General features: G+C 44.3%; 1 protein-coding gene across 4 annotated transcripts in view; it reads left to right on the forward strand.

Annotated features, from left to right (window-relative positions):
- The window catches only part of LOC149416474 (transmembrane protease serine 9-like), a 102,352-nt gene that overhangs the window by 19,097 nt on the left and 55,972 nt on the right, over window positions 1-27,283 (forward strand). The window contains exons 2-9 of one of the 4 annotated variants that reach the window (XM_089641717.1): window positions 765-932; window positions 2,433-2,557; window positions 9,162-9,341; window positions 13,634-13,790; window positions 16,323-16,547; window positions 17,759-17,853; window positions 19,452-19,572; window positions 20,537-20,691. In XM_089641717.1, the coding sequence (XP_089497843.1) occupies window positions 765-932; window positions 2,433-2,557; window positions 9,162-9,341; window positions 13,634-13,790; window positions 16,323-16,547; window positions 17,759-17,853; window positions 19,452-19,572; window positions 20,537-20,691 (1,226 nt within the window). Of the gene's footprint in view, window positions 1-764; window positions 933-2,432; window positions 2,558-3,329; window positions 4,692-6,311; window positions 9,130-9,161; window positions 9,342-13,633; window positions 13,791-16,322; window positions 16,548-17,758; window positions 17,854-19,451; window positions 19,573-20,536; window positions 20,692-27,283 lie in introns of those variants that run through there. The other 3 variants (XM_089641716.1, XM_089641715.1, XR_016303549.1) reach the window with 3 other exon arrangements.

The raw sequence follows: 27,283 nt of genomic DNA on the forward strand, positions 1-27,283 counted from the left end.
TTAGAGCACAGGCGTCAGGTAGGTATGCTGTCCTTGTTCTATCGGTATTACAATGGAAGATGCTCTGAGGAACTAGCGTCATTGATCCCTTCGGCACCGGTGCGTAGTCGGGATACACGCCAAACGCGCGCCCAACATTTGTACACGGTTGACATTTGTCACATGAGAACGGGTCGCTTCTACGATTCGTTCTTAAGTTCAACAGCTCGGCTGTGGAACGAACTGCCGGCCTCTACGTTTCCTCCCTCCTACAACATGGGACTCTTTAAGACTCATGTTCACTCCTTCCTCTCCACAAAAAGACCCTCCACCCAGCATCCCCAAAGATGACGTAGGCCCTGAGGGAAATTATTTTCTTCAGGGCCTCCTGTGTGGAGTTAATATAAAAAAATAAATTAAAAAAAACACGAGATTCGAATGCAACGTTGTGTCAACATTTCAAAGCAATCGGTGAAGAATAAGAGATGTGAGAAAACTTTATATGCCGAACGAGGCATCCCAATAAAGCTTCATTTTCCTTTTCTTTCCTTTTAGTAATCTTCAAACCAATAAATAAACAACGGCAGTAACCGATAATACGATAACCGACACTACTTATCTACATTTTGCAAATATAATTTTGTCTCAATATTTAAAAAAAATAACAAATAAGTTGATAACATCATAGAAATGTGAGGCCACATATAACAAACAAAACTAACACGAATGAAACAAATAATCAGATATATACTAAATTATAGCCAAGAATGATTTTATAATTCCAGATTGCGGATTGGAAGATTCTGTCTCGATGCCACTGGTGCGGCGTGGTAGGCGTGTGCCAAACGGTGAATTTCCATGGCACGTGGCCATCTTCCTCAAAGAAGGGACTGGAGACAACTACATCCAAATATGCGGCGGCACATTAGTGCGGAGTCGACTGGTGATAACCGGTGAGTTCTGTTCTACCAGGGACTTTCCATATCCTCATTAATTATATTAACATTCTAAAACGAAACAGCTTTCGATACCACCGCAGGAAACTGTAATACTAAGTGGATTCAAATGGTCCATACAAATATCTTTCATACACACAGAGATAGAGTGAGACGGAATATAGGAGTGAAGAGAGAGTGGTTGTTATCAATTGGAAATATCTTTAGTTGACTTTTATTCAAACGTCACTAAAAAACCTTTGTTCTCTTCTGTAGTGCTCCGCTCTGTATTAGGTCTCTCCCTCTTAATTTGTGATAAAGACATTATAATGGTTTATTGTAATCCGTGTTATGCAGACATTATTTTATTGATGTTTTATTCTTTCACAAAAATTCTGGCAGAAACGGAAACTTCTCTGTACTTTTATCGACCTCTAAATAGCATTTTATGACCGCGTTTAAAGGAAAAACCGCGGATGGTATATAATCTTTTGGATTTCAGGCAAATACGTCTCAGTACCTTCGAGGGAAGCGTTGCTTGTGTCGGAGTGAACGGTGGTTTTAAAACGGTGGTGCGAAATTGAACAATCTGAAATTATGTTGCCTGATGCTCGTTTCCGATGAATGAAGTATGAATTATTAATGATGAATATAATCACGGTGTTTGAAAGAGACAATACGAAAACAGCGTGAAATATACTGCCGGGGTAAGTATGGTAACAGTGTCTGAGTTTAGTAACGGGTAGTATAGTTGTCCCAGAGTACCTGGTAGAGCCATGGTCTTCTCCACTGCTGAACATCACCTTCAAATCCGTCCACCACCGACGTGGTGTAGAGCCACCGTCCATCTCCGCTTCATCTGGTGTTGACCATCGAACTGGAGGATTTGCCGTCGACTACGTCCACCGACGCTGTGTCCATCTTCGGCCTGATTAATTCCATTAACTGTGTCGAGCATCGGTTTGGAGTCATCGCAACATCTACACTGTGTAATAAACGTTGTCATATTTCACCACATCTCTCTTTCGTCTCACCTTACCATCGCAGAATATATCTGAGCAGTCATCTCCATCTATATTACAATGAAGCTTTTGACTGAAAATAGATTATAAAAAAATGTTATATTACTTTTGTATTTCTTGGTCATTGACTAAGTAACAATTTGTTGACATTTTGTTCTGAAGAGATTTATTTTGGATGCGTCGAAACCGGTAGCAAATAAATAAAAATCAAGTAAAAAGTTTACATGTGAAATAAAGCTCTCCAAAGCAAAATTTTAAATATTCTGTGAAAATGTTGAATATGTATGTATTCAAATTTTCTTGGGAAATTTTCGTGAGTGCAAGTGAATGTAATGTAGGATTATTCTGCCAGTCATCCTCATACAAAGTTCCCGGCCCCCACTCAGAAGAGCTGTAGAGAGTCATGCAAAGGTAGTAAAGGTGACAAGACCTCCCTGTTGACAACACAACTACTTGTTAAATACTTTTAAAGCACCATATTCTTTATCGTTTCTAGCTGCACATTGCTTCTCCGACGAAGAGTATAACCACACGGTTGATGTAACTGCCTATCGAATAGTTGGAGGGAGCCTCCTTTCTTCCTGGACTACTGAAGGGCTAGTAGGCAGACAGCAATCAGAGGTTTTTATAACACACTTCATTAACTAACTGATGCAACATTGTTGCATTTCCCATTCGGTGTGAGATCACGTGCAGCGGGAACTTATACACAGATCTGTTTAAATGCGTCAATAGCAATACTGCCTATTTACAAGCTGGACTCCACCTGAAGAACTATTGAAACCACCATCATCAAATATAGTCCCTTCTCTGTTTAACGTCATCTATCCCTTACTTTTTAATACGCACTGTCCTCACCATTACCATAGGGCGTGTCGGATGCCTTGTTTTACCCATTATGCATGGTTTACTGTTATTTACCTACTATACCTACGAAGATCACAGTTGTTACTCACTAAGAATAGTTTACTGTTTTTTATCCACTATGCATAGTTCATTATTGTTACCCATTATGCATAATTTACTGTTATTTACCATACATAGATCACTGTTGTTACCTATTATGCAAAGCTAACTGTTATTTACCCACTGTGCATGGTTTATTATTTTAATAATTTTAGAATCTGTTGGAAAACTAAAGGAGTGGGAATCTACCAATTTTGGGGATTTTCAGTAACAAAATTTATTTATTATGTAGCATAGGCTTTATTTAAAACCTATAAAGTGAGATAAACATTACCATTTTGCAGCCAAATCGACGTTTCTTACCAAGTTCGTGTGTAATTCTTAGTTTAAATCTCCCGCCAATGTCACCTGCTAGTTCCTAATGCATCCTTCAGGCGGCGCCAGTAGTGGGGACGCCATCAATGATGCTATAATTTCATGTTTCATTTAGCATTTATTTTGCGAAGGTCAAACACGTTTGGTTTGTTTACAAACATCAAATACCTTAAAATAACCTGTTTTTCAGTATTTGCGCAAAATTTACATTTTTTTCGAGGTTATTAACAGTGTGACTGTTCGAACTCCGTAAAATTGCGATTTATTAGAGTTTCGTGTGTTTTTGTTTAGTGTTTTTTGTGGTTTCTTTGTGTTTTCTTGATTATGTCGGATTCCGAACGTTCCGAGAGCGGGGAAGCCGAATTTTCGAGGGCGGAAGTCATGAAGGTGATCCACACGGACACGCGGGGCAAGCGTTCAAGGGTCTGCGCGGAAAACAAGGCCAAGAGGCAGAGGGTTTGTGAATTAGCTCCCGCCGACCCTCGAATTGACCTGTTAACACAGCAGATGTCCCAGATGCAGGAAATGTTGCGTCTGCTGCTAGAGAAGCGTTCGGAGGCTCCCGTCCGTGGCGCCTTGGATGACGATGACGATGACGAGGACAGCATCTCCCTGGACACCCCTGCGTCGCTTCGGGAGGAATTGGCAGGAGATTTGGGAATGGGACTCATCCATCCGAATAAGCCGTCTCGCGACTTGGATCTCGGGGAGTGGACAACTGACCTAAAGCAGCCGAAGATACCATCGGCCGACCCAGGGAGGGTGAGAAAAGTGGAGCTCCTTCAGCATCTGGGGACGGCCAACTGGAACAATGTCCGCTACCTCGAGATCCAGAAGTCGTATGCCGCAACCCCCCTCTTCTCAATGTTGGCATTGAACCCTGAATTGAAGCGCCTAGCTCAGGAGAAATCGGCCAGTACGTCAACGGACTCCTTCTGCGGCTCCCTGACCAATGCTCTTTCCCTGCAGGCTGATCTCCTGAAGGCCTCCTTGCAGGAGCTGGTCAACTGGAGTGCGGAACCGGGCACGAAGCTGAGCACTTCCACTCTTTTCGAGAAGGTGCAGTCTCTCTTCGCGGCGGGGTCTGAGTCCCAGAAGGTGTCCAAAGACATCATGCAGATGGTCTGCGGAAAACGGGCTAGCCACATTGAGTATCGACGAGAGGGGGCATTGCGAGGCATCAGCGACGGATACGTCCGAGATGCCTTACGGAAGATTCCGCCCACATCGGAATATCTCTTTGACCCGAACCTCCTGTCGGCCCAGCTGGATAAGTTGGGGGGAGTGAAGAAGTGCCTCGCTCCTCAGCCTAGCACGTCGCGACCAGCTCCTCCCGTTAAACCTGTGACTGTGCAGAACTCGCAGCCCTTTCGTCCTAGAGTACAGCAGGGGAGAACCATCGCGAGAAGGGAGCACCCTGAGAGTCGAGGTCCAGAACCAGCCCGTAGGGCCGCTAAAGCTTTCCCTCCCCGAGGTAGGTTCCGGCCCAAGGAAAGAGCAGGGAAGCCAGACCGTAAGAGGTTTTAACAGCGGGCCCTCTTTTCAAGGGGGTCAGTTGCGCTCATTCGCAGGTAGGTGGAGGAACCTTGGTGCCCCTACTATCATCCTTAAGATGTTAGATGGCTACCGAATTCCATTTTCATCAAAACCTCCACTAAATAATAATATTGATTTATTTAACTCCCCTTTCGCCACTAAGACTTCTGTGGCAATGACAGAACAAATAGAAAAACTCAAAGCCCTTAAGGTTTTAGAGTCGGCACCTGCCACTCCCTCATTTATTTCTAACATGTTTCTGGTCCCCAAATCAGATGGCTCAAAGAGGCCGGTCTTTAACTTAAAGTATTTAAACAATTTTCTGACTGTCAGTAAATTTCGTCTGGTAAACGTTTATCGAGTTCCTACTTTTCTACAACCGAATGACTGGATGGTTAAAGTGGACCTCACACATGCTTACTTTCATGTACCTGTGAGTGAGCAGCATAGATGTTTCCTTAGACTTATCTATAGGAATGAACTCTTGCAGATGACATCCCTCCCCTTTGGCTTGGCCACCGCACCTAAGGCATTCGCAACCTTCACTAACTGGGTAGCGCAGGAACTGCGGAAGAGAGGGATGAGAATTCTAGTGTATCTGGATGATTTTTTATTAGTAAACCAATGCCTGCCTACTTTAAAACACCAGTCTATTGAAATGGTGGAGTTTTTGCAAGGCTTGGGATGGCATATACAATTTGATAAGTCAATATTAGAACCATCACAACAAGTTCAATTTCTTGGTATCAGCTGGAATACTCTAACTAATGAAAAGTCTCTCCCTCAGAACAAGGTTTCAGCCCTATCTTATTTGTTAAAGGGTTTTATTCAGACGGGTAGGTGGTCACTAGATAAGGGGCGCAGCCTCTTGGGCTCTTTAAACTTTGCTAGTTTTGCAGTTCCAAGAGGCAGGCTCAACAGCCGGCACATACAGAAAGGGTGCTTAGGACTCAGACACTACCACCCTTGGGAGTCATCACCAATTCCGGCAGCTACCGCTCGGGAATTGAGATGGTGGGTTCGATCGCTCACCCTGACGTCACCTATACATCTGCCGCTGTTTGAGCATTACTTGACAACCGATGCCTCTGATCAGGGTTGGGGTGCCCAGCTGGACGAAAAGCTTCTCAGCGGTGTGTGGGCTGATGACCAGCTGAATCTTCACTCCAATGTAAAGGAGATGCTCGCCGTGTTGGCTGCCTTGTCTCCTCACGCGCTTGAGCTATCTGGCTCGGGTCTTCTGATCCAGTCGGATAACAGGTCTGTCGTATCTTATCTCCGCAAGGAGGGTGGTACCAGGTCAACTCAACTCCTGAGCTGTACTCGACTAGTGCTAGATGTTTTGGATAAACACTGTGTCTCCATGACAGCACAATACTTACCCGGTCGTTTCAATGAAGTAGCGGACTGTCTATCTCGTCATCGTGCTGTACCCGAATGGCACTTGCTACCCTCTTTCACGGAGGTAGCATTCAGAAAATGGGGACGACCCGAGATAGACCTATTTGGCTCTAGGACAGCGCATGTGGTTCAAAGGTATGTTTCTCTTGATTTTCAGGACGACAAGGCAGACTACCACAATGCTTGGAGCAGGGACTGGGACTATCAGCTGGCTTGGATCTTCCCTCCCCCGTGCCTCATGCCGAGGGTTCTTTGCCACCTGAACAGGGCAAGGGGATTATACCTGGTAGTGGCTCCTCGTTGGGAAAGGGCATTTTGGAGAGCGGATCTGAAGTGTCGGGCCTTGGGTCCACCTCTTACGATTCACAATCTAGGAGAAACACTGATAGACACCAGGACCAACAACCCCCCTCCTCAAGTAGAGTCCTTCACTCTGGAGATTTGGCTTTGTGGGGGTGGGACAAAAACCTAACAAGATGGTCAAGTCAGCAGAAGGAAATTCTTAGATCCGGGTGGAGAAGTTCCACCCTTCGCACTTATGCTCCGGCATGGCGGAGGTGGCAGCGCTGGGCGTCAGAGAATCAGCTCGATGCCACGCGTCCCAAAGCTGAAGACTTAGCCAGGTTCCTAGCCGATCTACACATCAGAGAAAAGCTATCGCTGAGTACCATTTTAGTTCACAAGTCAGTGGTGTGTACCTTAGGCTCTCCCGAAGACAATAGAGAGCTGAGCTCCAATCCGATAGTGAAGAAGATATTAAAAGGGATATCTTTAGCTAGATTAAGGCCTTCAAAACCCCCCATTTGGGACCCGAGGATTGTATCATCATGGCTGGAGAAGAATTTGCCTCAACATATTACTCTCTTTGAAGCATCAAGGAGAGCAGCCACCATCCTGCTTTTGGCATCAGGGCGCCGAGTCCACGATCTCACATTGCTCCATTGCACAGCTGAAAGATTGTCAGTGGACAGTGAAGGCATCTCCATTTGGCCAGTGTTTGGTGGCAAGACAGATTCGGCAGACTGGCAACAATCAGGGTGGAGACTGGCTCGCTCGGAGTCTAGGAACATAGACCCTGTCTATTGGACGGAAAAGGTCATAGAACTGTCAAAGGAACGGAGAGCGCAGGCGATACTACCTAGCCTATTTATTACAACTTGTGGGACAGTGAAAGCGGCTTCCAGGGCAGTAATTGCAGGTTGGATTAGGACAGTCCTCAGGGATGCTGGTGTAGAGGATCCACCTGGCAGGATCCGTTCAGCAGTGGCATCTCTGAACTGGCTGCAGAATTATAAGCTGGACGATATACTGTCACGTGGTAACTGGAGAAGTCCCAATACCTTTGCCAGGTTCTATAGAAGGGAAATTGCAGAATCGGCTGGCCGAGTCAACACCGACCCATCTGTTGCTGACCTTTTTCAACCTCTGTAACTGGTTAGCTGATTTCTGGAAATCTTGCCCCTATTTTCTTTTTAGCAAATAAATTTAAATATTATATTTGATTCACATTAGCATAATGTCACCAGGCGATAACAAACAATATCTCACTTTATAGGTTTTAAATAAAGCCTATGCTACATAATGAAAAAGTTTTACCTTACAATAAAACTTATATTATGTACTTAGCTTTATTTAAAACCTAGGCAAGGGCTGCCTGATGAGATCTAATGAAACATGAAATTATAGCATCATTGATGGCGTCCCCACTACTGGCGCCGCCTGAAGGATGCATTAGGAACTAGCAGGTGACATTGGCGGGAGATTTAAACTAAGAATTACACACGAACTTGGTAAGAAACGTCGATTTGGCTGCAAAATGGTAATGTTTATCTCACTTTATAGGTTTTAAATAAAGCTAAGTACATAATATAAGTTTTATTGTAAGGTAAAACTTTTTCATTTATTACGCCCCGATGGGCTTTTACATTGTACATATTTTACATAATTTACTGCATAATACAGTGACAACATAAAGTTTTTATTTTTAAAACATTAAAACAAAAATAAAAATTTTTTAAGTTCACAAGATATCTACGAGAAAACAACAAATACATATACGCAATCGCTCTTTAAATATGCTACATAAAAATGTCATTCAGGTATCTCTTGAACACAGGCAAACATATTAAATATGTCGATATTTGAGGTGAATTTGTTTCCGAGTGTGTGAAAGCGAGAAATAAGTGCATGTATGTGATAGTTGGTACTAAAGTTATTGTTGCAGAATATGTAATATATTTTGCCTAGTTGCTCGAGTAGGTACTCTGAAATCTTTGAATTGCAGGAGTTCATAACAGTCTAGTTTGGAGTTAATAATCTTAAATAAAACATTTATTTTTCTTCTGTTTTGTAGGGAGTGTATTTTAAGTGTATTTATTTATTAATTTGCCATTTAGTAAGAATGTAGAGTTTATGTGTTGAATAGGTATGTGTAATTTGAAGTTAATAAATCGAAAAAATTTGTGCTTTTTTTAAACTTTAATTATAATCAACAACATAACAGGATTAAAAGTAAGAAAATGGCTGCGAGAACAAAGTGATAATTATGAAGACGATGTAAAGACAACTTGAAACTCAATACAAAGGTTTAAACAACTACAGGCAGCCTCACAAGAGGAAACTCTAGTGAGGAGGACTGTCAAAAAAATTGAATTTATACTTATATTATACTTTATACCTACATCATGTTTGACGTTGAAACTAATAAAATTATATACATATACATATATTTAAACATCAATACTAATCAACGTAACATAAGACATATAAACATAGATACTAAAGATAATAAAGAGACATTAGTAGTAGGCATATTTAAGTTGCACATAACCTGCCTCACAAGGCGAACCTGTATTGAGGCAGAAATTTGAGCAAAATGACTTAATTCACTGTCACAAGAGATATAACATTTGACTTCAGATAAAACCATTTATTTACTAGTAGTTGCAGCATTACTACAACGCACAATAATTTTATTCGAAATAATAATTATAAAACAATATTGCAGGTGCGTGCAGTTATCTTGGCTGAAAATTACGGAGGGCTCGCCCGTAAGTTACAAGATGACATCGCGATCGTCCACCTGGAGAGAGAGTTCACCTTCTCCTCCGTAGTGCGTCCAGTTTGTGTGGACTTGGTGGACAGTGAGCTGCAAGACACCCAGACCAGCCCGGGCAGTGTGGGGAAGGTAATTACGCACATCGTTATCTTAGTTAATAGTGGCAGAGAGCGTCAGTAGCGCATCATCCCTTATGTCAAGCCACATATCAAGATGACATCGCCATTGTTCACCTGGAGAGAGAGTTCACCTTCTCCTCCGTAGTGCGTCCAGTCTGTCTGGACTTGGTGGACAGGGAGCTGCACGTCACCCAGACCAGCCCGGGCAGTGTGGGGAAGGTAATTACGCACATCGTTATCTTAGTTAATAGTGGCAGAGAGCGTCAGTAGCGCATCATCCCTTATGTCAAGCCACATATCAAGATGACATCGCCATTGTTCACCTGGAGAGAGAGTTCACCTTCTCCTCCGTAGTGCGTCCAGTCTGTCTGGACTTGGTGGACAGGGAGCTGCACGTCACCCAGACCAGCCCGGGCAGTGTGGGGAAGGTAATTACGCACATCGTTATCTTAGTTAATAGTGGCAGAGAGCGTCAGTAGCGCATCATCCCTTATGTCAAGCCACATATCAAGATGACATCGCCATTGTTCACCTGGAGAGAGAGTTCACCTTCTCCTCCGTAGTGCGTCCAGTCTGTCTGGACTTGGTGGACAGGGAGCTGCACGTCACCCAGACCAGCCCGGGCAGTGTGGGGAAGGTAATTACGCACATCGTTATCTTAGTTAATAGTGGCAGAGAGCGTCAGTAGCGCATCATCCCTTATGTCAAGCCACATATCAAGATGACATCGCCATTATTCACCTGGAGAGAGAGTTCACCTTCTCCTCCGTAGTGCGTCCAGTCTGTCTGGACTTGGTGGACAGGGAGCTGCACGTCACCCAGACCAGCCCGGGCAGTGTGGGGAAGGTAATTACGCACATCGTTATCTTAGTTAATAGTGGCAGAGAGCGTCAGTAGCGCATCATCCCTTATGTCAAGCCACATATCAAGATGACATCGCCATTGTTCACCTGGAGAGAGAGTTCACCTTCTCCTCCGTAGTGCGTCCAGTCTGTCTGGACTTGGTGGACAGGGAGCTGCACGTCACCCAGACCAGCCCGGGCAGTGTGGGGAAGGTAATTACGCACATCGTTATCTTAGTTAATAGTGGCAGAGAGCGTCAGTAGCGCATCATCCCTTATGTCAAGCCACATATCAAGATGACATCGCCATTATTCACCTGGAGAGAGAGTTCACCTTCTCCTCCGTAGTGCGTCCAGTCTGTCTGGACTTGGTGGACAGGGAGCTGCACGTCACCCAGACCAGCCCGGGCAGTGTGGGGAAGGTAATTACGCACATCGTTATCTTAGTTAATAGTGGCAGAGAGCGTCAGTAGCGCATCATCCCTTATGTCAAGCCACATATCAAGATGACATCGCCATTGTTCACCTGGAGAGAGAGTTCACCTTCTCCTCCGTAGTGCGTCCAGTCTGTCTGGACTTGGTGGACAGGGAGCTGCACGTCACCCAGACCAGCCCGGGCAGTGTGGGGAAGGTAATTACGCACATCGTTATCTTAGTTAATAGTGGCAGAGAGCGTCAGTAGCGCATCATCCCTTATGTCAAGCCACATATCAAGATGACATCGCCATTGTTCACCTGGAGAGAGAGTTCACCTTCTCCTCCGTAGTGCGTCCAGTCTGTCTGGACTTGGTGGACAGGGAGCTGCACGTCACCCAGACCAGCCCGGGCAGTGTGGGGAAGGTAATTACGCACATCGTTATCTTAGTTAATAGTGGCAGAGAGCGTCAGTAGCGCATCATCCCTTATGTCAAGCCACATATCAAGATGACATCGCCATTGTTCACCTGGAGAGAGAGTTCACCTTCTCCTCCGTAGTGCGTCCAGTCTGTCTGGACTTGGTGGACAGGGAGCTGCACGTCACCCAGACCAGCCCGGGCAGTGTGGGGAAGGTAATTACGCACATCGTTATCTTAGTTAATAGTGGCAGAGAGCGTCAGTAGCGCATCATCCCTTATGTCAAGCCACATATCAAGATGACATCGCCATTGTTCACCTGGAGAGAGAGTTCACCTTCTCCTCCGTAGTGCGTCCAGTCTGTCTGGACTTGGTGGACAGGGAGCTGCACGTCACCCAGACCAGCCCGGGCAGTGTGGGGAAGGTAATTACGCACATCGTTATCTTAGTTAATAGTGGCAGAGAGCGTCAGTAGCGCATCATCCCTTATGTCAAGCCACATATCAAGATGACATCGCCATTGTTCACCTGGAGAGAGAGTTCACCTTCTCCTCCGTAGTGCGTCCAGTCTGTCTGGACTTGGTGGACAGGGAGCTGCACGTCACCCAGACCAGCCCGGGCAGTGTGGGGAAGGTAATTACGCACATCGTTATCTTAGTTAATAGTGGCAGAGAGCGTCAGTAGCGCATCATCCCTTATGTCAAGCCACATATCAAGATGACATCGCCATTGTTCACCTGGAGAGAGAGTTCACCTTCTCCTCCGTAGTGCGTCCAGTCTGTCTGGACTTGGTGGACAGGGAGCTGCACGTCACCCAGACCAGCCCGGGCAGTGTGGGGAAGGTAATTACGCACATCGTTATCTTAGTTAATAGTGGCAGAGAGCGTCAGTAGCGCATCATCCCTTATGTCAAGCCACATATCAAGATGACATCGCCATTGTTCACCTGGAGAGAGAGTTCACCTTCTCCTCCGTAGTGCGTCCAGTCTGTCTGGACTTGGTGGACAGGGAGCTGCACGTCACCCAGACCAGCCCGGGCAGTGTGGGGAAGGTAATTACGCACATCGTTATCTTAGTTAATAGTGGCAGAGAGCGTCAGTAGCGCATCATCCCTTATGTCAAGCCACATATCAAGATGACATCGCCATTGTTCACCTGGAGAGAGAGTTCACCTTCTCCTCCGTAGTGCGTCCAGTCTGTCTGGACTTGGTGGACAGGGAGCTGCACGTCACCCAGACCAGCCCGGGCAGTGTGGGGAAGGTAATTACGCACATCGTTATCTTAGTTAATAGTGGCAGAGAGCGTCAGTAGCGCATCATCCCTTATGTCAAGCCACATATCAAGATGACATCGCCATTGTTCACCTGGAGAGAGAGTTCACCTTCTCCTCCGTAGTGCGTCCAGTCTGTCTGGACTTGGTGGACAGGGAGCTGCACGTCACCCAGACCAGCCCGGGCAGTGTGGGGAAGGTAATTACGCACATCGTTATCTTAGTTAATAGTGGCAGAGAGCGTCAGTAGCGCATCATCCCTTATGTCAAGCCATATTTAAATAATAATAATTCGATGACTTGTATAGCGCCATTTCTGTTCAAAATCTTATAATACATTTCTACAGTGATCTATGTTATTACTTAACTATTTATGGAGATAATATACAGTACAATACTTTCCTGGTAGGTCACTTGAGATTAACACTTAATTAACATTGTTTAATTGTTTATTGGCGAAATTTAGATACAGGATTTAGGATATAATTGGAAAATTGAATATAACTGGACTTTCTCTTAGGAATGGTATATTTAATTTAAGGGTAAGACAGCTAAAAAAGGTAAGTTCTTAGTTTAGACCTGAATTCTGTTGGACTTGTTATGGATCTTAGTTCCGGAGGGAGTTTATTCCAAGCCTTCGGACCAGATACTCCGAAAGCGCGATCACCAAACTTAGTATTTGGCTTGCGCTTAGGTTCCATCAGTCTGCCTACAGCTGCTGATGTTGCTGATCTAAGAGTTGACTGCCTCAGACCAGTGTTTTCCGGGACGCATAGTTCAGAGAAGGTGGGGCCATTTCATTGATGGATTTAAACACCATCCAGCACAGTTTGTACTGGATTCTTTCAGGGCACTTGAGCCAGTGAAGGTTACGAAGGTGTTCTGAAATGTGCGAATATTTTGAACCCCGGTTATGAGCCGTGATGAGTTGCATTAAACACTGATTGAAGTTTGTCAATTTGATATTTTGGAAGGCTGGCATAAATGTCGTTGCAGTAATCTAGACGTGAGACTACGTGAGATATGAATTACTTCTCTAGCTAAAGTACAATTTATTTCAGCAGCTAATAACTCTAATTTATAAGTCAGTAGTTCAAGCGTTAACTATTTAAGAAATATATTTGTACAGCGCCCTTGAGGTGATTTCTCACGAAAACGGCGCTATATAAATTAGCCAAATTTATTATTATTATTTACATTGATATGAATTATCTTCTAAAAAAGATAAAATAGCTAAAGTACAATTTAATTCAGCAGCTAATAACTCTAATATATATTTAAATGAATTATCTTCTCTAGCTAAAGCAGAATTTAAATTAACAGCTAATAACTCTAATTTTATTGATTGTCCTACAGGTGGCGGGCTGGGGGCTAACTGAATCAGGCACCGCATCAGTAAAACTGAACTTCCTGAGGATTCCTGTGGTGGGGAGAGAGCAGTGCTACCGGGAGATGCGGCTCGACTTCAGGCTGCACATCACATCAGATAAGATTTGCGCAGGACTCAGGAATGGTTAGTTTATGCTAAAACATTAATATTCCGCCGTGTGCCCGGGAGACAGCGGGGGCGGGCTGGTGTTCCCGCTGCAGAACGTAAGCACAAGTCCCCGTGCTGATACCTGCCTAACCGAAACTTTCCAATTCCTTCCAGGTTCAGCATTGTGCCAGGGAGACAGCGGGGGCGGGCTGGTGTTCCCGCTGCAGAACGTAAGCACAAGTCCCCGTGCTGATACCTGCCTAACCGAAATTTTCCAATTCCTTCCAGGTTCAGCATTGTGCCAGGGAGACAGCGGAGGCGGGCTGGTGTTCCCGCTGCAGAACGTAAGCACAAGTCCCCGTGCTGATACCTGCCTAACCGAAACTTTCCAATTCCTTCCAGGTTCAGCATTGTGCCAGGGAGACAGCGGGGGCGGGCTGGTGTTCCCGCTGCAGAACGTAAGCACAAGTCCCCGTGCTGATACCTGCCTAACCGAAACTTTCCAATTCCTTCCAGGTTCAGCATTGTGCCAGGGAGACAGCGGGGGCGGGCTGGTGTTCCCGCTGCAGAACGTAAGCACAAGTCCCCGTGCTGATACCTGCCTAACCGAAACTTTCCAATTCCTTCCAGGTTCAGCATTGTGCCAGGGAGACAGCGGGGGCGGGCTGGTGTTCCCGCTGCAGAACGTAAGCACAAGTCCCCGTGCTGATACCTGCCTAACCGAAACTTTCCAATTCCTTCCAGGTTCAGCATTGTGCCAGGGAGACAGCGGGGGCGGGCTGGTGTTCCCGCTGCAGAACGTAAGCACAAGTCCCCGTGCTGATACCTGCCTAACCGAAACTTTCCAATTCCTTCCAGGTTCAGCATTGTGCCAGGGAGACAGCGGGGGCGGGCTAGTGTTCCCGCTGCAGAACGTAAGCACAAGTCCCCGTGCTGATACCTGCCTAACCGAAACTTTCCAATTCCTTCCAGGTTCAGCATTGTGCCAGGGAGACAGCGGGGGCGGGCTGGTGTTCCCGCTGCAGAACGTAAGCACAAGTCCCCGTGCTGATACCTGCCTAACCGAAACTTTCCAATTCCTTCCAGGTTCAGCATTGTGCCAGGGAGACAGCGGGGGCGGGCTGGTGTTCCCGCTGCAGAACGTAAGCACAAGTCCCCGTGCTGATACCTGCCTAACCGAAACTTTCCAATTCCTTCCAGGTTCAGCATTGTGCCAGGGAGACAGCGGGGGCGGGCTGGTGTTCCCGCTGCAGAACGTAAGCACAAGTCCCCGTGCTGATACCTGCCTAACCGAAACTTTCCAATTCCTTCCAGGTTCAGCATTGTGCCAGGGAGACAGCGGGGGCGGGCTGGTGTTCCCGCTGCAGAACGTAAGCACAAGTCCCCGTGCTGATACCTGCCTAACCGAAACTTTCCAATTCCTTCCAGGTTCAGCATTGTGCCAGGGAGACAGCGGGGGCGGGCTGGTGTTCCCGCTGCAGAACGTAAGCACAAGTCCCCGTGCTGATACCTGCCTAACCGAAACTTTCCAATTCCTTCCAGGTTCAGCATTGTGCCAGGGAGACAGCGGGGGCGGGCTGGTGTTCCCGCTGCAGAACGTAAGCACAAGTCCCCGTGCTGATACCTGCCTAACCGAAACTTTCCAATTCCTTCCAGGTTCAGCATTGTGCCAGGGAGACAGCGGGGGCGGGCTGGTGTTCCCGCTGCAGAACGTAAGCACAAGTCCCCGTGCTGATACCTGCCTAACCGAAACTTTCCAATTCCTTCCAGGTTCAGCATTGTGCCAGGGAGACAGCGGGGGCGGGCTGGTGTTCCCGCTGCAGAACGTAAGCACAAGTCCCCGTGCTGATACCTGCCTAACCGAAACTTTCCAATTCCTTCCAGGTTCAGCATTGTGCCAGGGAGACAGCGGGGGCGGGCTGGTGTTCCCGCTGCAGAACGTAAGCACAAGTCCCCGTGCTGATACCTGCCTAACCGAAACTTTCCAATTCCTTCCAGGTTCAGCATTGTGCCAGGGAGACAGCGGGGGCGGGCTGGTGTTCCCGCTGCAGAACGTAAGCACAAGTCCCCGTGCTGATACCTGCCTAACCGAAACTTTCCAATTCCTTCCAGGTTCAGCATTGTGCCAGGGAGACAGCGGGGGCGGGCTGGTGTTCCCGCTGCAGAACGTAAGCACAAGTCCCCGTGCTGATACCTGCCTAACCGAAACTTTCCAATTCCTTCCAGGTTCAGCATTGTGCCAGGGAGACAGCGGGGGCGGGCTGGTGTTCCCGCTGCAGAACGTAAGCACAAGTCCCCGTGCTGATACCTGCCTAACCGAAACTTTCCAATTCCTTCCAGGTTCAGCATTGTGCCAGGGAGACAGCGGGGGCGGGCTGGTGTTCCCGCTGCAGAACGTAAGCACAAGTCCCCGTGCTGATACCTGCCTAACCGAAACTTTCCAATTCCTTCCAGGTTCAGCATTGTGCCAGGGAGACAGCGGGGGCGGGCTGGTGTTCCCGCTGCAGAACGTAAGCACAAGTCCCCGTGCTGATACCTGCCTAACCGAAACTTTCCAATTCCTTCCAGGTTCAGCATTGTGCCAGGGAGACAGCGGGGGCGGGCTGGTGTTCCCGCTACGGGACACAACAGGCATACACCCCCAGCGCTGGTACCTGCGCGCAGTGTTGAGCAATGCGCCGAGACCCCAAGGCCAGGAAGAATTCTGCCAGACGGAACATCTAGCAGTGTATACCAACGTTTATCAACATAGGACGTGGCTCTCAAAAAAAATGGATCAGCTGCAACCGCAAAGTAAAATCTAATTTCTTATAAGTAATAAGTAAAAGTCACAAATAGAGGTAAGAAGATACTTCCATTATTTTTCTGATTTTGTGAGAAGGTATCGCACAAGAGTCCCAAATACTCCCAACCGTCAGTAAGTCTATGGCATCCCCAATTGCGGTATATTAGATGGGTTGCAGATGCGGGAGAGGAAGGTGGGGAAGTGCCTGGCTTTACAGTTCACCAAACAAGGCTAAAGCCATTTCAAGCCAATTTTTGATTCTGAATGGTGGTCTTTCACCAGGGTGATACTGAAAGTATCTACCACTGATCAGGTCTTCTAGGTGACCACAAAACAGCAGGACGGAGCGCCGCTTACTGCAGCCTTAACATGCAACAGGATCTAAACAACAGAATGGTCCTGTTTTGTGGCCACGTCGGAGCCCTTATCCAACTCCTTTTCGACTTTTCTTGTGGGGTTATCTTAAGAAAATTATTTATGCAAACAAATCCGGGATCGGCAACAAGTGAGAGAATCTGCGCGAAAATTGCGACTGTAACTCCCCCTTGAGTCATCCTCCTTCAGTAGGCCCCATTGAGCCAGCATCCTTCAGTCAGACTGCCTTGATTCAGCATCCTTCAGTCAGACTGCCTTGATTCAGCATCCTTCAGTCAGACTGCCTTGAGTCAGCATCCTTCAGTCAGACTCCCTTGATTCAGTATCCTTCAGTCAGACTGCCTTGATTCAGCATCCTTCAATCAGACTGCCTTGATTCAGCATCCTTCAGTCAGACTGCCTTGAGTTCAGCCCCTTTGAGTCTAATCTTTGCTGATCTGAGATCAAAATATCCAACAAATTAAAACTACCTACTACTGGTCAGAAGCATTTTATTGGCCGTAACAAACATTTTTCATATTTTAGAAATTATGAATTAAGTTTCACCAAAATTAAAAAAAAAAATTATTACCCATATAAACATAAAAACAAGTTTGTGTTCCAACGTTAATTGGATGTTTATAATTTCCATACCTAACTCTTTGTTTTTTTTTTTATTTAATAGTAATAATTGTTATATTTTACAAAGAAAATGACATGTTTATTTTGTAAATACCAATTAATAACTCGGCGATAATTTCCAAAGTTGCCTCTGAAATAATGAAAACCCGATTATTTAATTTTCTTTATTTATTAATAATAAAAGTAAGTTTAGAATAGAATATGGTATGTTTAATATTTACAGAGAGCTGCAGGGCAGGGAGGTCAGTTGGAAGGTGCAAGTGGTTGAAAAACTGCCCCGCAGCGATAGAAGGCGCTTCTCGTGGAATTGTGCCCCAGGTATATTTTGTTTTATTTCTTTAAGAAACAAACAGCTGTAAATGAAGTCGATTAATATAATTGAAAATAACGTATTTTATCGAATTAGGTTTCAAATTAATAGTTTAGTTTATAGGTAATGTAATAAACCAAAAAAATATATATATTATAAATTATAACATACTAACTGCGCTCCCCGGCGTTGCCCTTACGTATCATGTTTAATGACCGTTAAAATTAAGTATTTCCTCTTATTTGAAACGCCAATTATGTACAATTTCATCAAGAAGCACCAACATTCTGATTTAAGGCGTGGGAGAGGGGAAGGGGTGGTGGTTATTTTCTTCATTATGTAGTGACACCACAGGCAGAGGTGTAATCCCATTATTTACGCCTTTAACCCCCCCCCCCCCTGACTATCAGAAGTGTTAAGTTTGACACCATTTTTATTTTTTTTACATCTATGTCAATAATCTCACCACTCACTACTTGCTTCATTCACAAAGCAGATCTTTCTTGTCATTTATGTATGCTTACAATAAAATGAAATATTCGAAAGTGATGGAACTTGAAAAGAAAATGATTTTAAAATAACAATCCATGTTTATAAAGTTACATAGTGTACTGTGTAATACTAATTACTCTTTCAGTTTTACTTGCAAAGTTTCCTTAATACGCCGCTACAGCGCTGGTATAGCTATACGGTGAAGAGGGCCGTGTACTGCTGGAGCTTAAAAATTTACTAATAAAATTACTAATATTCATACAAGATTTTTTTTAGACTGGCATGGAAAATTTAGAAAAAATTTATACACAAAACTGTGTTAACGAAATTCAAATGCGATGAAGATCGACGATGTCCGGCGAATGTAAGTGAGACAGAACGCTGGGCTATTGGGCCAAATGTGAAATTAGTTTCCTTTCAAATTTGTATGGAAGGTTCTTGTAGTTTTGTCATAATTACCATTTACATGATTGATTAGTTATAATTACTAATAAAAGCAATTCACTCATAACTTTAAAACAAAAAAACGACTTCCGAAGGAAATTCTGTTCTACTGTTGCCCCGAAAACATTTCTGTCTAAAGGGAAAAGAATCCTGCTCACCAATATATATTTCAAGATTGTCCCATTTCCCAGCTCTGCTCACCCTCCAGACTAAGTAATGTTGGTTCAACCAATCAAAACACGCTACAGACGATCCAACTTGGTTGGTGGTTGGATGCTGTATTAGTACAACCGTTCAAATTGATAGCCACGCCCCCTTATCGTATACAATGCATCTCCACACGGTTCAACTTTACCTTCAACATTCAACTAGATTGACACAACCAAATTGAATGGTCTGTAGCGCCCATAATATTTGTTGATTATCACTATACATTTATCCTAACGAAGAAACCATTGCTTTAATAATATGTTGCTTATTTTGATTAGACTTTTGTGTAGACAAAGTTATTTATTTGTCATTAAATTAAAATAACACCACAAAGTGAAGTAGAAGTATTATTAGTTTCTTTATTTGGTTTCTGTTCCTCTGTTGAGTTTTGGTGCAAATAACCGGCTGTCACGATAAACCGACTGTGTCCGTTATAATACAAGAGTGTCCCTTTTCCCAGCCCTGCTCGCCCTCCAGTCCAAAGATCTGCTGTGTGAAGTCTGTGGAGTCTGTGGAGACCTGCCCGCCTCTGCCGCGTTCTACTGTCAGCCAGCGGAAGACTGGTTCAAAGGCCAACGACTGTAAGTTGCATTGCTCTGCATTCATTCTGGCTCTAATAATAATGCACACACTTGAGATGACTTATTGCCTCATCATATTATTATGTATCGTGTCACAAAAGCAAGTCCAAGCTGGCCAACATTATCATCACCATCTCCCTCCTCTAGTGGAGCTATGCTGGGCATGTGACAGATGACCGCTGGAATCTCAGTTTCATCGAGTGGCGTCCGTGGTTAGGAAAGAGAAGCAGAGGTCGCTCACAGATCAGATGGGCTGGTTATTTGAGGAGAACTGCAGGATTCATACGTAAGAGATTCGCCTTAAATCGACAAAACTGATTATATTTAAGGGACGACCATATGCAAAGCTGGACGCTGGGGGCTGGAGGCTCATAAAGAGGAAGAAAAAGTTACAAATGCAACAATTTTCTTCCGAGACAATTTATTTAATAACTAACACCTCTGTCATAGGTCACCCCAAGTGGTTCGCAACGTTTGGTGACTTAGCAGGAGTGCTCGGGTTCATCGGGTGAGGTGTGTTAAGGATGCGAATACCCATCGACCTCTTGACCTCTTCAACTGATCTCTTGAACCGTTGCCTTGCACTGCAGCAGGAAGGACAAATCATTCGTCCGTCACTCCAGAACAAACTGATCCCTAGATTCTTACCCATCCCTCATACTTTATACCTTCCCAGAACTTCCTCACCTTCCTTTTCTTAATAAAACCATTCACACAGCATCCCCAAAGATAACATAGGCACTCGACGGAAATTATTTTCCTGAAGTCCTTTTGTGTAGATATGGAGGCATGATGCGTGTCTTCGGCAATTAGCTAATCATCACGGCATCACCCTAACACTATTCTTACAATAACGATTTTAATAATAAAAAATAATAAAAATCGAACAAAGAAAATTGCAATTGGAAAAGTCATTTATAATATTATTAAATAAATACAAATAATGTTTACTCGTTGCTTGCAGACTGCGTAGACCTGGCCGAAAAACTGTACCCGTGCCAGCGGAACGGGTCCAGTTGGAGCAGAGGAGATCTGTGCGGGGATGAACCAGACAAACACAATTCAGGATACGGCATATTACCCCTTACTAAAGCCAGCCCCTCGGAGGTCCAGACATATGTGAGTAATATACTTGTACAAATAATAATACAATAGTAGAAGATTATATTGAGCACCAGGCCGAGAACCACGGTACAAATAATAATCCCTAAAGTCAATACGACAACGGCACAACACCATTACACATACTCATCGATTAAATAATCCCTAAAGACAAAAGACAAAACTAGGCTGGGCCAAAGGCACATCAACTATATTGCCCCAAAATTGTTCAATTCTTTACCCAATTCCATCAACATGTGTCAAAACCTGAACTTATATAAGAAAAAAGTTAAAAGTTGGATAAGAAATATTTTCGAAGCGAGTAACTTTTTTCGTTAAGTTAAGCTATTTGTTTCTAAATAATAATAATACGAGTATCTATTGTAAACATTTGAAAAAATATCCGTTTACAAAATATATAAATACTATAAGATCCCCCGCAGTGCTTCGCTATTGTAAATGTCTTTCTCGGGCGTCTCCGACTTCTTCCACCATTCACTACCGTATACCACAATGTTACTGTTAAAATATATAAATACTATGGGATCCCCCGCAGTGCTTCGCTATTGTAAATGTCTTTCTCGGGCGTCTCCGACTTCTTCCACCATTCACTACCGTATACCAACCACAATGTTACTGTTAAAATATATAAATACTATGGGATCCCCCGCAGTGCTTCGCTATTGTAAATGTCTTTCTCGGGCGTCTCCGACTTCTTCCACCATTCACTACCGTATACCACAATGTTACTGTTAAAATATATAAATACTATGGGATCCCCCGCAGTGCTTCGCTATTGTAAATGTCTTTCTCGGGCGTCTCCGACTTCTTCCACCATTCACTACCGTATACCAACCACAATGTTACTGTTAAAATATACAAATACTATGGGATCCCCCGCAGTGCTTCGCTATTGTAAATGTCTTTCTCGGGCGTCTCCGACTTCTTCCACCATTCACTACCGTATACCACAATGTTACTGTTAAAATATATAAATACTATGGGATCCCCCGCAGTGCTTCGCTATTGTAAATGTCTTTCTCGGGCGTCTCCGACTTCTTCCACCATTCACTACCGTATACCAACCACAATGTTACTGTTAAAATATATAAATACTATGGGATCCCCCGCAGTGCTTCGCTATTGTAAATGTCTTTCTCGGGCGTCTCCGACTTCTTCCACCATTCACTACCGTATACCAACCACAATGTTACTGTTAAAATATATAAATACTATGGGATCCCCCGCAGTGCTTCGCTATTGTAAATGTCTTTCTCGGGCGTCTCCGACTTCTTCCACCATTCACTACCGTATACCACAATGTTACTGTTAAAATATATAAATACTATGGGATCCCCCGCAGTGCTTCGCTATTGTAAATGTCTTTCTCGGGCGTCTCCGACTTCTTCCACCATTCACTACCGTATACCACAATGTTACTGTTAAAATATATAAATACTATGGGATCCCCCGCAGTGCTTCGCTATTGTAAATGTCTTTCTCGGGCGTCTCCGACTTCTTCCACCATTCACTACCGTATACCAACCACAATGTTACTGTTAAAATATATAAATACTATGGGATCCCCCGCAGTGCTTCGCTATTGTAAATGTCTTTCTCGGGCGTCTCCGACTTCTTCCACCATTCACTACCGTATACCAACCACAATGTTACTGTTAAAATATATAAATACTATGGGATCCCCCGCAGTGCTTCGCTATTGTAAATGTCTTTCTCGGGCGTCTCCGACTTCTTCCACCATTCACTACCGTATACCAACCACAATGTTACTGTTAAAATATATAAATACTATGGGATCCCCCGCAGTGCTTCGCTATTGTAAATGTCTTTCTCGGGCGTCTCCGACTTCTTCCACCATTCACTACCGTATACCACAATGTTACTGTTAAAATATATAAATACTATGGGATCCCCCGCAGTGCTTCGCTATTGTAAATGTCTTTCTCGGGCGTCTCCGACTTCTTCCACCATTCACTACCGTATACCAACCACAATGTTACTGTTAAAATATATAAATACTATGGGATCCCCCGCAGTGCTTCGCTATTGTAAATGTCTTTCTCGGGCGTCTCCGACTTCTTCCACCATTCACTACCGTATACCAACCACAATGTTACTGTTAAAATATATAAATACTATGGGATCCCCCGCAGTGCTTCGCTATTGTAAATGTCTTTCTCGGGCGTCTCCGACTTCTTCCACCATTCACTACCGTATACCAACCACAATGTTACTGTTAAAATATATAAATACTATGGGATCCCCCGCAGTGCTTCGCTATTGTAAATGTCTTTCTCGGGCGTCTCCGACTTCTTCCACCATTCACTACCGTATACCAACCACAATGTTACTGTTAAAATATATAAATACTATGGGATCCCCCGCAGTGCTTCGCTATTGTAAATGTCTTTCTCGGGCGTCTCCGACTTCTTCCACCATTCACTACCGTATACCAACCACAATGTTACTGTTAAAATATATAAATACTATGGGATCCCCCGCAGTGCTTCGCTATTGTAAATGTCTTTCTCGGGCGTCTCCGACTTCTTCCACCATTCACTACCGTATACCACAATGTTACTGTTAAAATATATAAATACTATGGGATCCCCCGCAGTGCTTCGCTATTGTAAATGTCTTTCTCGGGCGTCTCCGACTTCTTCCACCATTCACTACCGTATACCACAATGTTACTGTTAAAATATATAAATACTATGGGATCCCCCGCAGTGCTTCGCTATTGTAAATGTCTTTCTCGGGCGTCTCCGACTTCTTCCACCATTCACTACCGTATACCAACCACAATGTTACTGTTAAAATATATAAATACTATGGGATCCCCCGCAGTGCTTCGCTATTGTAAATGTCTTTCTCGGGCGTCTCCGACTTCTTCCACCATTCACTACCGTATACCAACCACAATGTTACTGTTAAAATATATAAATACTATGGGATCCCCCGCAGTGCTTCGCTATTGTAAATGTCTTTCTCGGGCGTCTCCGACTTCTTCCACCATTCACTACCGTATACCAACCACAATGTTACTGTTAAAATATATAAATACTATGGGATCCCCCGCAGTGCTTCGCTATTGTAAATGTCTTTCTCGGGCGTCTCCGACTTCTTCCACCATTCACTACCGTATACCACAATGTTACTGTTAAAATATATAAATACTATGGGATCCCCCGCAGTGCTTCGCTATTGTAAATGTCTTTCTCGGGCGTCTCCGACTTCTTCCACCATTCACTACCGTATACCACAATGTTACTGTTAAAATATATAAATACTATGGGATCCCCCGCAGTGCTTCGCTATTGTAAATGTCTTTCTCGGGCGTCTCCGACTTCTTCCACCATTCACTACCGTATACCACAATGTTACTGTTAAAATATATAAATACTATGGGATCCCCCGCAGTGCTTCGCTATTGTAAATGTCTTTCTCGGGCGTCTCCGACTTCTTCCACCATTCACTACCGTATACCAACCACAATGTTACTGTTAAAATATATAAATACTATGGGATCCCCCGCAGTGCTTCGCTATTGTAAATGTCTTTCTCGGGCGTCTCCGACTTCTTCCACCATTCACTACCGTATACCACAATGTTACTGTTAAAATATATAAATACTATGGGATCCCCCGCAGTGCTTCGCTATTGTAAATGTCTTTCTCGGGCGTCTCCGACTTCTTCCACCATTCACTACCGTATACCAACCACAATGTTACTGTTAAAATATATAAATACTATGGGATCCCCCGCAGTGCTTCGCTATTGTAAATGTCTTTCTCGGGCGTCTCCGACTTCTTCCACCATTCACTACCGTATACCACAATGTTACTGTTAAAATATATAAATACTATGGGATCCCCCGCAGTGCTTCACTATTGTAAATGTCTTTCTCGGGCGTCTCCGACTTCTTCCACCATTCACTACCGTATACCAACCACAATGTTACTGTTAAAATATATAAATACTATGGGATCCCCCGCAGTGCTTCGCTATTGTAAATGTCTTTCTCGGGCGTCTCCGACTTCTTCCACCATTCACTACCGTATACCAACCACAATGTTACTGTTAAAATATATAAATACTATGGGATCCCCCGCAGTGCTTCGCTATTGTAAATGTCTTTCTCGGGCGTCTCCGACTTCTTCCACCATTCACTACCGTATACCACAATGTTACTGTTAAAATATATAAATACTATGGGATCCCCCGCAGTGCTTCGCTATTGTAAATGTCTTTCTCGGGCGTCTCCGACTTCTTCCACCATTCACTACCGTATACCACAATGTTACTGTTAAAATATATAAATACTATGGGATCCCCCGCAGTGCTTCGCTATTGTAAATGTCTTTCTCGGGCGTCTCCGACTTCTTCCACCATTCACTACCGTATACCACAATGTTACTGTTAAAATATATAAATACTATGGGATCCCCCGCAGTGCTTCGCTATTGTAAATGTCTTTCTCGGGCGTCTCCGACTTCTTCCACCATTCACTACCGTATACCAACCACAATGTTACTGTTAAAATATATAAATACTATGGGATCCCCCGCAGTGCTTCGCTATTGTAAATGTCTTTCTCGGGCGTCTCCGACTTCTTCCACCATTCACTACCGTATACCAACCACAATGTTACTGTTAAAATATATAAATACTATGGGATCCCCCGCAGTGCTTCGCTATTGTAAATGTCGTTCTCGGGCGTCTCCGACTTCTTCCACCATTCACTACCGTATACCAACCACAATGTTACTGTTAAAATATATAAATACTATGGGATCCCCCGCAGTGCTTCGCTATTGTAAATGTCTTTCTCGGGCGTCTCCGACTTCTTCCACCATTCACTACCGTATACCACAATGTTACTGTTAAAATATATAAATACTATGGGATCCCCCGCAGTGCTTCGCTATTGTAAATGTCTTTCTCGGGCGTCTCCGACTTCTTCCACCATTCACTACCGTATACCACAATGTTACTGTTAAAATATATAAATACTATGGGATCCCCCGCAGTGCTTCGCTATTGTAAATGTCTTTCTCGGGCGTCTCCGACTTCTTCCACCATTCACTACCGTATACCACAATGTTACTGTTAAAATATATAAATACTATGGGATCCCCCGCAGTGCTTCACTATTGTAAATGTCTTTCTCGGGCGTCTCCGACTTCTTCCACCATTCACTACCGTATACCAACCACAATGTTACTGTTAAAATATATAAATACTATGGGATCCCCCGCAGTGCTTCGCTATTGTAAATGTCTTTCTCGGGCGTCTCCGACTTCTTCCACCATTCACTACCGTATACCAACCACAATGTTACTGTTAAAATATATAAATACTATGGGATCCCCCGCAGTGCTTCGCTATTGTAAATGTCTTTCTCGGGCGTCTCCGACTTCTTCCACCATTCACTACCGTATACCACAATGTTACTGTTAAAATATATAAATACTATGGGATCCCCCGCAGTGCTTCGCTATTGTAAATGTCTTTCTCGGGCGTCTCCGACTTCTTCCACCATTCACTACCGTATACCACAATGTTACTGTTAAAATATATAAATACTATGGGATCCCCCGCAGTGCTTCGCTATTGTAAATGTCTTTCTCGGGCGTCTCCGACTTCTTCCACCATTCACTACCGTATACCAACCACAATGTTACTGTTAAAATATATAAATACTATGGGATCCCCCGCAGTGCTTCGCTATTGTAAATGTCTTTCTCGGGCGTCTCCGACTTCTTCCACCATTCACTACCGTATACCACAATGTTACTGTTAAAATATATAAATACTATGGGATCCCCCGCAGTGCTTCGCTATTGTAAATGTCTTTCTCGGGCGTCTCCGACTTCTTCCACCATTCACTACCGTATACCAACCACAATGTTACTGTTAAAATATATAAATACTATGGGATCCCCCGCAGTGCTTCGCTATTGTAAATGTCTTTCTCGGGCGTCTCCGACTTCTTCCACCATTCACTACCGTATACCACAATGTTACTGTTAAAATATATAAATACTATGGGATCCCCCGCAGTGCTTCGCTATTGTAAATGTCTTTCTCGGGCGTCTCCGACTTCTTCCACCATTCACTACCGTATACCAACCACAATGTTACTGTTAAAATATATAAATACTATGGGATCCCCCGCAGTGCTTCGCTATTGTAAATGTCTTTCTCGGGCGTCTCCGACTTCTTCCACCATTCACTACCGTATACCAACCACAATGTTACTGTTAAAATATATAAATACTATGGGATCCCCCGCAGTGCTTCGCTATTGTAAATGTCGTTCTCGGGCGTCTCCGACTTCTTCCACCATTCACTACCGTATACCAACCACAATGTTACTGTTAAAATATATAAATACTATGGGATCCCCCGCAGTGCTTCGCTATTGTAAATGTCTTTCTCGGGCGTCTCCGACTTCTTCCACCATTCACTACCGTATACCAACCACAATGTTACTGTTAAAATATATAAATACTATGGGATCCCCCGCAGTGCTTCGCTATTGTAAATGTCTTTCTCGGGCGTCTCCGACTTCTTCCACCATTCACTA

This window comes from Hesperophylax consimilis, chromosome 17 (genome assembly GCF_061612785.1).
Source record: "Hesperophylax consimilis isolate HC1 chromosome 17, BYU_Hcon_1.0, whole genome shotgun sequence".
In the NCBI taxonomy this organism is placed as follows: domain Eukaryota; kingdom Metazoa; phylum Arthropoda; class Insecta; order Trichoptera; family Limnephilidae; genus Hesperophylax; species Hesperophylax consimilis.